This window comes from Rhinatrema bivittatum, chromosome 1 (genome assembly GCF_901001135.1).
Source record: "Rhinatrema bivittatum chromosome 1, aRhiBiv1.1, whole genome shotgun sequence".
Taxonomy (NCBI): domain Eukaryota; kingdom Metazoa; phylum Chordata; class Amphibia; order Gymnophiona; family Rhinatrematidae; genus Rhinatrema; species Rhinatrema bivittatum.
In genome coordinates, this window is record NC_042615.1 from 222,764,077 (window position 1) to 222,776,165 (window position 12,089).

The 12,089-nt window shown below is 40.4% G+C and overlaps 1 protein-coding gene across 2 annotated transcripts in view; it reads right to left on the bottom strand.

Moving 5' to 3' along the window:
• The window catches only part of GRK4 (G protein-coupled receptor kinase 4), a 329,347-nt gene that overhangs the window by 97,387 nt on the left and 219,871 nt on the right, over positions 1-12,089 (bottom strand). For both annotated transcript variants that reach the window (XM_029592025.1, XM_029592029.1), the window contains exon 6: positions 3,662-3,754. In XM_029592025.1, the coding sequence (XP_029447885.1) occupies positions 3,662-3,754 (93 nt within the window). The remainder of the gene's footprint in view (positions 1-3,661; positions 3,755-12,089) is intronic.

A 12,089-nucleotide genomic window follows, 5' to 3' on the forward strand; every position in this document is an offset into this window, starting at 1 on the left:
GCCTGGGGCCAGTAGGCCACACCACAGACATCCTCCCCCGACGTGACATACTTCTCTCCTTAGACGCACGCACATAATCTCTTTTAAAGGGCCAACGGCGAGAAACCTGAGGGGATGTGGCCAGATAACATCATGACCCTTCGATATTTAAAGGACCAGATGACTCAATAACAGGTCCTCTTGCCTTACCAACGTTCATTGCTGCTTGTTTCTGCCTGCCTTGCTCCTGCCTTCTTCTGATCCTGGGTCCCCTTCTCTGCCTTGTCCCTGCTCCTCACCCTGCACCCAGTCCTGCCTTCTTCTGTTACTGCCCTGTTCCAGTCCTTTCCTTGTTCCTTATCTTGTTCCAGTCCTTCCTTGTCCTCTGCTCCCCTTGCCTCATTTTTCTGATCTCTTGTGCCTCATCTACTGCCCAGATTCCAACTTTGCCTGCTCACCACCTGCCTCGACCGCAGCCCGGATTCAGACACTGAATGACTACTGCTTCCCCTTGACCACTTTCTAAATAACGATGCCATCTGACTGTGCCTGCCCTGATCCTTGGATTGTTCTCCTTTCAATGGACTTTCTAAGTTCTGCCGGTCTCAGAACCCAAAGGCTCAACCTGTGGGGGAAGAGGCTGGTATAGGTGAAGCCTCCACTCAGACCCTGCCAGTAGCGTGTCTGCTTGCTGTCAGCATGGACCCAGCCCTACTACACCACAGCTCCAGAACTCACACTCTGTGACATATCGCAAAGATTTTCCCTGGTCTTCCAGATCTTGCCTGGCCTTAACTGTTCCATGTAACTTCCATTTTTTTATGTTTCTGTCAGTTGAAATTGCTAGCTGGAGGCATTTAGAGGTTGTTTTTTTTATAGCCTCCTGCTTTGTAAGAAAAAAACATTTTCATTTTCAAATGTTTAGACAGCTACTTCTGTTTAGGGGAGCCCTGGTTGTTAAAAGTAGACAGAACAATCACAACCTAAGAGGTTAGAAGGGTCAGGTATTTGTTCAACCCTGGCATTGCCTTTACCTGACTAACTGAATGCCTAATGAGTCAACCTTTTGGGTCTTAACCTTTTAAAAAAAACATGGAGAAATGAATCAACCAGAAGGGTGTCCAAATGTTTGCATATGCCATATTGACCATTTTATTATGTTCAATTTGTTAAAATCAGCAAATATAATTTTGTTTTAAAAACTGCAGAAAGATGTGTTTAACTTTGTATGCCAAAATTTCCTAACTGATCCCTCAAAATGCACTATCCAGATGCAAAAAAAAAAAATCACAAAAAATAAATAAGATTTGTGTAAATAGGAGATAATCATAATGAGATAATGACCCATATATGTGTTACCAACCCTTCATAAAGGATTCTTGCATCCCTATATTTAATTGTAGGTCTGCAAAAACTTTGCATACAAACAAAATTTTAAAACATATCTTTATATGGTCTCCACTCAGCAAAGTCTCTTCATAATACAGTCTCCACTCAGCGAGGTTCCCGACATGGCAACCATGTTTTGAATGGTATCTACTACATTAGAGGAAGATCCTTCCCAAATTCACAAGCTTTGACTGCGATCCATACTGTTTTCAAAATAAGGATATCTAAATAGTGCATTTTAAAGGATCAGTTAGGAGATTATGGCACTCAGTGTATTTTCACTCCTACATTGGTGATTTTGGCAGTTTCACTATAACTTGTACTATGTAGAAGTTGTATCGGCTTCTGTTCACTTAGACATTTATTGAGAAATACAATTTGATCAGGGGTGCCTAAGTCATTTTGCATGGGTCTTCCTTTATATTTGTCCACGTTATTGATACAGTCTAATTCTGGAAGGACACTAAAATCTTCTAATCAAGTTCTTCTGCCTATGCCATCATAGGCTCAGATGAGGCTCAAAGGCATACACTGCCCATCTTTTAATTATCAAGGTCTTCTACTTTGGAATGCTCTTCCAATTGAAGCATGCAAAGGGTCCAATTATTTTACATTTAGGAAAATAAAAACTTGATTATTTAAGCACGCAAAGATGGGTAATTGGAAAAAGTACCTAACATAATATTTCAGAGAGCAGTAGGAAATGCTTCTTTTTAGATCTTTAATACTTTATTCATTTAACATTTTAGGTTAAAATCACTAGCACTCCCACCAAGCAGGAACCATTTTCTTCTCAGCATCTGGCACGGTGCTTGGTTCTATCCCAGCTTGCCAGTTCCCTTGCACAGACTTGTCAGGTTTCTCTTTTATGTGCAACAAAAGATCCAGGCATCTCCCTGGTGAAGATGGCCCTGAGCATGGGGCAGAGGAAGGAGGCTGCAGCCAAGTAGCACACTCCCTCCAACAGGAGAAAACAGTGCATCTGGTACAAGTTCCCATGAGCCTCTATGGCCCGGATTTAGTTGATGTGGCTTTTGCAAATGTGACGTTGGTTGCCCATTGCTAAAAGCAACACTGACTAACTAGCACAAAATTTCCATAGGCATTAATTCTCAAGGAACAAACTCACCCTACACAAAGCAAAATCAAGTGGGAATAAAGATGAGGGAAAGGCAGGTGTATTCTGCAACTGCAATTATTGAATTGTGTGCAGACTATTTCTAGCAGTAACTGGAGGCAAACACTGGATATTATTACTATACAACTTATTTTGGTGCTGGGTGGGTATGCGAGTGAAGAGCTCTGGCAAACTATCATCTGCTTTCACTTGCACCACGTTAGAAAAGTTTTATACACAGCAGAATATCTTCAAACACAATCTTACTGCCTGCTCCATGCTCCTAGCACTGCCTCATGGTGTTTATACATATCGATTAATGATAATGTATTATTTATTGTCATATGCTAGAAAAACCAAATGGAATTTGTGTAAACACGCCTAGTCTCCTTTCTCCTGAAAGGGGCTGAGCTGGCTTGGAAAGGCAGTGCTGCTTGTTTTTCTCCTGAGACTTGCCAACACTGACTCCGAGGCACTCAGTAAAGAACAAACGAGGTGTGGCTGACACTTCATTTCAACTGATTTTATTGATCAGGTCAAATTATCCGGAAACAGATTTATACACACTGATTCTAAATGCTGCACACAGAGCAGTGCTTCCTAACTTTTCAAGCTCAAGGCACTCATACATCCAGGTTCATATATCTGGACAACTTTAGGTTTAATCGGCTATATGCGCAAGAATACAGCTGGTTAAGTGCCACACCCCCCCCCCCCCCCCAAATAAAAAAAACCCTCCAACCAAACAAAAATCAAACCACAATCCCAGGCCAGCAGCCAGGGCTCCCCTTCCCCCTCAAGCGGTACAGAAATTTGTGCAGGACGGGCCTGTGCACCCTCACATCCCCCAAAATGAAGAAATTAAGATGAGGTCAGAAAGGCCAGAGGAGGCAAGCTAGTCCTCTCCCTCCTTCCCCTCAGCAATTCAACTCATTAAAAAGTTAGGGAGCCCCCTTCTCCTGCCGTCAGCGCCACCCTGGGGCATCACTAGTTGCCTCGACTTCTGAGTTATTTGGCTAAATGCCTTTGAATATTGGTCTCAAAATGTTTTGAAGAGCTCCGACTGACGGGTAATTCATCATCTCTGGCAGTATATATCTATCATCTTATGTCATCTAATACTATTTTTCCATGCAAAATGTAAAATGTGAGGCATCGGTTTAAAGTGCAGCTTACCTTTCTAACCATTTCCACTGTAAAAATCGTGAAAAATACATACTTCTCTGGTAATCCTCAAATGGTGCTCCACTTAAGTAATCATGAACAACTCTAGAAAGAAAAGAATAAATGTATTTCACATGTGCCCAGCATACCAGGGAGGCTAACATTTTGTCAACAAGTCAATTAGCACTGCAGTAAAATGCTAACCACAAACATTTATTAGTACTCAACAGTTAGAAAACTCACATAAGTAAGTTTTTATATATATATAATTAGGATCCCTGGGGCCGCACAGACTGCTCTTTCCAGCCAGTGCTGATTCTCTCTCTTTTCCTGGGGTCCAAAGAAGGCATTCTCTGGCCCTCGCTGTCTTTTTTCTTCCCTCAGGGGGGGGGGCCATGCAAGACAAGAGCTTGGATGCATCATGTGGCAGCCAATTTTACAGCACCCAATGTAACGGCTACGGCACAGACCTTTTCACTTGTCTCTTTCAGACTTTTTTTTTTCTTTTTTTTTTTTTTTTTTTAACAAAAGTTTTCAGTAAAACTGTTTTTATCCTCTCCAGGAGAAAAAGAAACCTCAACCACCTGAGCAGAAGCAAGGAAATTCTCTGTTTTGCTTCACCCAACATTATGTATCCCAGAATTTGTTATTCCAGATTATTTCCCTGTTCATTGTTTTGTTACCCAGGTTATCCAAGTTATTTCTACCCTGTTCATTGTAAAACAAGACTCGGTCTCTGTTAATGTCGCTAGTTGTAATGTAAACCGAAGTGATAATTAATCTTGTTAATTGAACCTCGGTATATAAAAGTTATAAATAAAGTACCTTGACAGTGCATCCACACAAACAGAGCAATTGATGCATAGATGCCCAAAATAAACCGCATTCTGCTATACAATATACATTTCATGAAAATAAAAAAGATCAGAATTCCAGCTTTCCCTTATTAATTCCCAGGGCTAGATCCTTCCTGCCTTGGTAACTAACTTGCTTCTCACCAAATTTTCGTCCCTCCTCAGTCTCTTGTCTGAAATCTACAACGCAATCTGCATGGACTCCCCCTCCCCCTTTTGGAGCCTTACAGTGGGGTCTTCCATTTCCATCCAAATTCAAAATCCACATCCTTGCCTTCAAACTCTTTACACTCTGCAGTCCCTGTACCTCACCCCAATATTTCTCTTGCCCTTGCCACAAATATATGTGCGCTTCTCCTCTCCAAACCAGTTATTTTATCTTAGCTCTGCCCTATTTCCATGGTTCTACTCTAACACAACTTAACATTTTAAATTTCCCCCTTGTCCCCTTTGTTCATCTTAGAAGATGAAAAAAACAATCTGATTCTACCTCCATAATTTACCTATCAATAGATTACATCTAAAGAGCCCTGCGTTGGTCTCAAAAACTCATGCGCATTATCTGACGATTCCGACACCAGCCAAATACATAATGTATTATTTATTTTACATTTTCATACCACCATTCCAATGATGGCTCAAGGCAGTTTACATCTCAGCCAAGCAAACATAAAATAACCTAACCCAACAGGAAACAGTAGTTTCTCAGTAATAGCACAGAAAATACATTATTTCTAAAATTCTCCTCAAGAAACAGAATATATTTATGAAATTAAAGACAAAATCTTAAAAACAAAATTATACAAAACATAACATATAATGATAAAAAAATGTAGCACAATCTGCAAAGGGTCCTATCAACTACATGAAATGTCTTTCAAAAAAAATAAAAATAAAAAGAACCAACTCAGCAGCAAATTACCCACACACATTCCAGCAAATTAACAGTAATATTTTATCAAACTTAGGACTGATTCATATAGCCTTTGGATATGTACATCAGAGTGAATAACTATATAACAAGTCATTGGAGTGAGTAATTATTGAACTAACCAAACCATAAATTGCAACAGCTTCAGATGGAAACAAAAATTCTTTGGCCTGCTATCTGAGATTTAAAGCAGCACATCAGACTGCTAGGTTTTTAGGTTTTTTGTTTTTGTTTTTTTTTTTAAATCAACCTATTTTTTTCCTGCTCTGTAATCCACGGTTTTAAGAGCATTTATACATTTGGTTTTGTTTTCTTTACAGGTGGCCTAATTGCCTAGCTCCAACACTGCTATGCAGGAAATGCAGGAATGATGCCCGGATCCCGCTCCTCTCCCGGCTGTCACTTACTAGGGACACCTACTGGTGGCAGTCCACGTCCCAAAGCCAGGGGAGCATCACTGCAATGGCTGGGCTGCACTGGAAAGATTCCAAACAGATTCGGGAGGGCCAGGGAACAAAGCTACCCCACAGATTTTGAGTGGTTATAATTAGTGGACCAGGACCTTCGGGGGCCACTGCCACCTGTGTCGCCTTTTAAAATATGCGACTTGAATGGTTATTGAACGTACTACATTATTTATTGCTAACATTTTTGCTTGGGGTATGGGGAGGAAGGTTGTGGGGCGGAGATTAAGCTGAATTTCTTAAAGGGTTTTTGCACTCTATGTTGTTGACACAATGCATAGCAGAGTTTGCATGTATTGCGTTTGCACCAGTACTGAATACTAAAAAAAAAAAAAAAAAAGATGAATCAAATTAAAATATGAGATTTTATACAGTTCTTAAATTTAAGTGTAAAAGCGTAGGAGGACGTACTTAAATTTTATAAGGACTACAAGGAAAAAATGGTTTAAAAAGTTTTGGGGAAAGAAAACAATGCAAAATGAAAGACCCTCTTTGAAATCTCTGCACTGGGTCGGGTCTGTGATTACATCAGCTGCTAAGAACTATCAGAGAAACACCAGGAAACTTGTGCGGCAGATATTTAAAAAACAGCTGGAAGGGATGCACATGTTCAGGGCACACAGGGAAGGCACGTGCCATGCACATCTGCTGCCAAGCCTCTCTTGCACAATAAATGGAAGCAGTTATTTGACAAAAGTTCGACAAAGATGATTCAGTGTATAAACAATCCCTAAAAAAAAAAAAACCAACCCCCCAACTCATAAACGCTATACTAACTGAAATATATATATATATACACACACATCCCCCCAAAATATAAACAGCTGGAGGGCTCGTTACTAGCCCATAAATGTTTTGCGGACCTGCAGTAGTGGAGCTCAGAAGACACAGCCAGCCCGTAGCTAAACGTGCACAGAAATCACTATTACTGCTGGGGCCCCCCCTCGCCCTCAAATCCCCCCCCCCCACACAAGTGAAGCGGGTCAGAGAGGAGCTTCACCAGAGCCATTTCTGCCTGACCAGAGCCATTTCTGACTGACAAATTTCAGATACAGCAGCTCAGCTGGCAGGATAACCCCCAAAACAAATGCTGTAGGAAGCGAGCAGCAAGTCAATCCAAATGCAGCTAGAAAACCTGCAGGAAAACCTCTAGAAGCTGGATTCATACTTCTTGTGTTTCTCCCTGCAGGGCTACTCAAGAGGAAAAAAGTTTTATTCGCCAGTATTGTGAAAGGTACAGTGTGCTGCTAGATGGGAATTGTTTTGGAGAAGCAAGGTCACCTGGAAGGAGACCATCACTTGGGTGGCAGGAAGTGATACTGTAGCTAGGATCTGCTCTCCAGATGGGGCCTTATCTTCTTGCATAGAGGATTTCTCTCCAGTGGTGTGTGCGCAGGAGATGGGTTAGGACTGCTATTATAGTTGGCAATTCCATCAAAAGGAATGTTGATTTTTGGGTGGCTGGTAGGTGTAAGGATCGCTTGGTAATTTCCCTGCCTAGTGCAAAAGCAGCAGTCCTCATGCATCATCTAGATAGGATTTTAGAGAGTGCTGGGGAGGAGCCAGCTGTTGTGGTACATGTGGGAAGCAGTGAACGTGCAGGACAGAGATTCTGGAGGCTAAATTTAGGTTTTAAGGCAGGAAAATGCATCCAGAACTTCCAAGCTGCATTCTCAGAAAAAGCTCCCTATTCCATATAGAGGAACCCAGAGACAGGCTGAGCTCCACAGTCTTAATGCATGGATGAGATGATGAGGGAAGAACTGGGGAATAATCTGGGGAAGAGGGAACCTATTCCTTTGGGATGGGCTTTACATTAACATGAGTAGCACCTGGCTGCTGGCGCTAACAGTGGAAAAGGAGACAGAGCAACTTTTAAACCAGACAACAGGGGAAAGCTGACAGTTGCTCAGAAGTGCATGGTTTGGAGAGAAGTATCTTCCAAGGATATTTGCAAAATTGGGAAGTTGAAATATCCCAGTAGAGAGGTTGCAGTTAAGGTTGATGTAGCCCAGATGGACAGAGATAAAGAGCTCACAGATGTGAAAGACTCTACAATGCTTGTATCTTCTGCTAATAAGCAGGTTGTGAATACAAATTGATATACATATTGCAGATTTGATAATAATGTGAAATCATTTATAATGTGTTCCCAATTTTTTCAATGTTAAAATACATATCTTATTTCATAAATTTTTAAAGTTGATAGAGTGCAGGTGTTTTGTTCTTTGCAATTTAGTTCTTAGCAATAAAACCTTTACTTCCATGAAATCTTTATTTCCAGTATCCAAAATATTGTTCAGTATATGATTATCAACATCTTTTATTACAGCAAAACATATAAAGTTGACCTAAGATGGGCTCACTTATAATACGAACCAATTTTTTTTTTTAACTCCTCCGCCTGTGCTATACTGGGTCTACATTTCTGTATGTGAATCCAGAAATCTGAATAGTAAGACTAGAGAATTAGAATACATGGTATTATACATGAATATATGCATTATAGGCATTTCAGAGATGTGGTGGAAGGAGGATAACCAATGGAACACTGATATCAAAGTATAAATTATATTGATGAGACAGGGTATAGATAATTGGTGGATAGGTGGCACTATATGTAAAGGATGGCATACAGTCAAGCATGTCTGTAATCCTGCAAGAAACAAAATGCACTGTAGAATCCTTAGGAATAGAAACGCCTTATGTAATGGGTAAGAATATAACAGTGGGTGTATACTAACATCTACATGGCCAAGATAAAGAAAGACTGTGTAATACTAGCTGAAATTAGAAAGGCAAATAATTCTTGCTACAAATTAAGTGGAGATTTCAATTACTCCCGTATTGATTAAGTCAATGTCTCATTGGGATTATGGCTGGCTCTGCTGGGGATAGAAAGGAGGTACTGTGTCTAGGCAGCGGTGTACCTGGGACAGGCCAGATGGTCTGAAGATGCTGTCTTCTGCCTGAAGTAGCCACCGTTCCTTGCAGCTTAAGCTCTTAGGTGCAACCAGCCGCCAAGATTTCTCAGATGGAAGAAGGAACCATGAAGATCCTGAAAACCAGTACTGGAGCAGAGACCAGGATTGTAGCCAGAGACCAGGAAGCACAGGGAAAAACGGTCAGGCAATAGGATATCAAGGGACAAACGCTGTGTGAACTGTTGAACCAGCAAAAGTGTGTCAGGTTAGAGTTCCTTATATACAGCCCTCTATTTGGGAAACAGCTAATGCTGGTCCAATAAGGAGCCTCCAGAGGCAAGTTTCCCTAACTTTGCTTTGCTTATTATTTTCTACAGATTTCTTAGTGTTTCAGAGCCCCTGTGGCTCCGGTGCAGGATCCCCTGGCCTTGAACACCCAGGTCCGCAGATTCGATCCCTGCTGTCCCTAAAAGGGACATTCTAAGGAAGTTAAGTTTTTAGATATCATAAATGACTGCTTCATGAAGAAGCTGTTCCCAGAATCAATGAGAGGGGCAACTACTTTAGTTAGTAATCGCATTTCTTACAGAAGGTGACTTTAGTCTTCAATAGAACACACAACCTGAGGCAAGTGGTTACTGTGGTAGGGCTGCTAAGCAATCAAATTTGACTTAATTATTGGAGAGAGGACATTAAGTAAAACTACTACAATAACATATAAACTTTAAAAAGGGACACTATGATATAATAAGAAAATAAATAAATAAAAATTAAAGGGAGCCATTGTCAAGGTTAAAAGTTTGCATGAGGCCTGGACTTTGTTTAAAAATACCATCTTGGAAGCCCAGACAAAATGTATTCCATGCATTAAAAAAAGTCAAAGGAAGATCAACAACTGCTAGCATGGTTTACTAGTGAGTTGAAACAGGCAGTTAAAGCCAAAAGACATCTTTCAAACAATGGAAAGCATACCCAAATAAATAAAATAGACAAGAGCATAAGCATTTGCAAGTTAGATGTAAAAGAACAGTAAGATAGGCCAAGAAATAAATTTGAGAAGCTTGCTAGATAAGCAAAAATTAAATTGTACTTGAAAAAGTTTCTACTTTCAGAGCAAAAAGCTTGTGCGGGAGTCAGTTAGGCTGCTAGATGACCAAAGGGTAAAAGGAAAAGGAAATAGAAAAACTGAATGAATTCTTTGTCTCAGACTTTACTGAGGAAGAAGCTGGGAACATACCCACACTGGAAACATTCATGGACAGTGATATTCTAAGCAATTAAAACAAATCTCTGAGATAATGGAGAATGTAATAGATCAAACTGAAAATCCAAAGAGTAACAAATCACCAGGTCAGGATGGCATTCACCCTGAGTCCTAAAAGGACTCAAACATTAAATTGCAAACCTCTTACTAGTGATCTGTAACCTATCATTTAAAACAACTACAATACTTGAGGACTGGATAATGGCCAATTTAACATTGATTTAAAAAAACCCAACAAAACCCAAAAAAAGAAACACTACAGGGTGATCCAGGAAACTATATATTGGTGAGCCAGATATTGTTGCTGTGCAAAATGGTACAAACTATTCTTAAAAATAAAATCACTGGCCATATAGATAGACATGGCTTAATGGGGAAGAGTCAACAGTTTTAGCAAAGGAAAGCCTTGCCTGACCAGTCTTAGATTTATTTGAAGGTATAAATAAATATGAGGATAAAGTTAAGGCGGTTGACATAGTATTTGGATTTTCAGAAAACATCTGGCAAAGTCCCCTATAAGAGACTCCTTAGCAAATTAAAAAGTCAATGGATAGGAAGCAAATTCCTATTGTGGACTGATAACTGGTTAAAAGAAAGGAAACAGAGGATAGAACTAGATGGTCAGTTTTCCAAATGGAGAAAAGTCATTAGTGGAGTATCACAGGGAGCTGTGATTTTAACATATTCATAAATGATGTGCAAAAAGGAATGAGGAGTAAGGTGATCAAATTTGCAGATGACATGAAATTATTTGAAGTTGTCAAAACAGCAGCAGATTATGAGGAACTGCAGAAGGACCTTGTGAGACTAGGAGACTGGGTATCTGAAGAGCAGATCCAATTTGCTGTGGAAAAGCGCAAAGTGATGCACATAAGGAAAAATAATTCCAACTATAGGTACATAATGCTAGGGTCTATATTTGGAATCACCGTTCAGGAAAAGAACTTTAAAGTCCTTGTGGATAATCTAATGAAATCTCAGCTCAGTGAAAAAAGCAAATAAAATGTTAGGAATGATCCCAAAAGGAATTGAAAATAAAATGAAATATATATTACCTCGAACCATGATGCAACTGCACTGTGAATATTGTGTGCATCTCTGATCGCTCCATCTCAAAAAAGAGAAAGCAGAACTAGAAAATGTGCAAAGGAGCATGACAAAAATGATAAAGGGGATGAAACCGCTTCCCTATGATGAGAGGCTACGCAAGTTAGGGTTCTTCAGCTTGAAAGAGTCAGGATTAAGATGGGACATGATAGACGTTTTTAAAATCATGTGTAAGATGCAATGAGTAAAGGATGGTTATTTACCTTTTCAAATGATACTAAACCTATCAAATTTAAAAACACTTAAAATACTTTTTCACTCAACGCACAATCAAACTGTGGAATCTGTTGCCAGAGGATGTGATCAAGGCAACTAGCATAGTAGGGTTTAAAAGAGGTTTGGACAAGTTCCAGGAGGAAAAGTCCATTCAAATGTTATTAGCCGGGTAGACTAAAGAAATCTATCACTTTCACAGGGAGTGAGTAAAAAGAAATGGATCTATAGTTTGGGATTTGCTGGATACTTGTGACCCAGACTGGTCACAGTTAGAGACAGGATGCTGGGTTCAATAGACTTTGGTCTGACCAAAGCATGGCATTTATTACTGCCCATGGGCCAGAACATCTGGCTCACGGGAGGCTTCCATTCAGCTCACTGTGGCAAGAGCATGTCATTTCAATCCAGGCCAGAAGGGATGCCGCTGCCACGGGCTGATGGAAGGTCTTACATACTCTTCTGGAACGTCATCCTCTCCTTGGCCTGGAACTGTGGAGGGACCCTTCCCCTTTCTCTCCTCAGCTGGAGCTCCAAGGAAGACCCCCCACTCTCTTCCTACTAAACTACTCAGGCCCAAAAAATTCAGCCCACCACTACAATCTATTTTCCAGCTAGCTGATCACCACCAAGCAGGACAGTACTGAGATTGAGAACACGACTAATGAGCAAAGGGAGTTTTG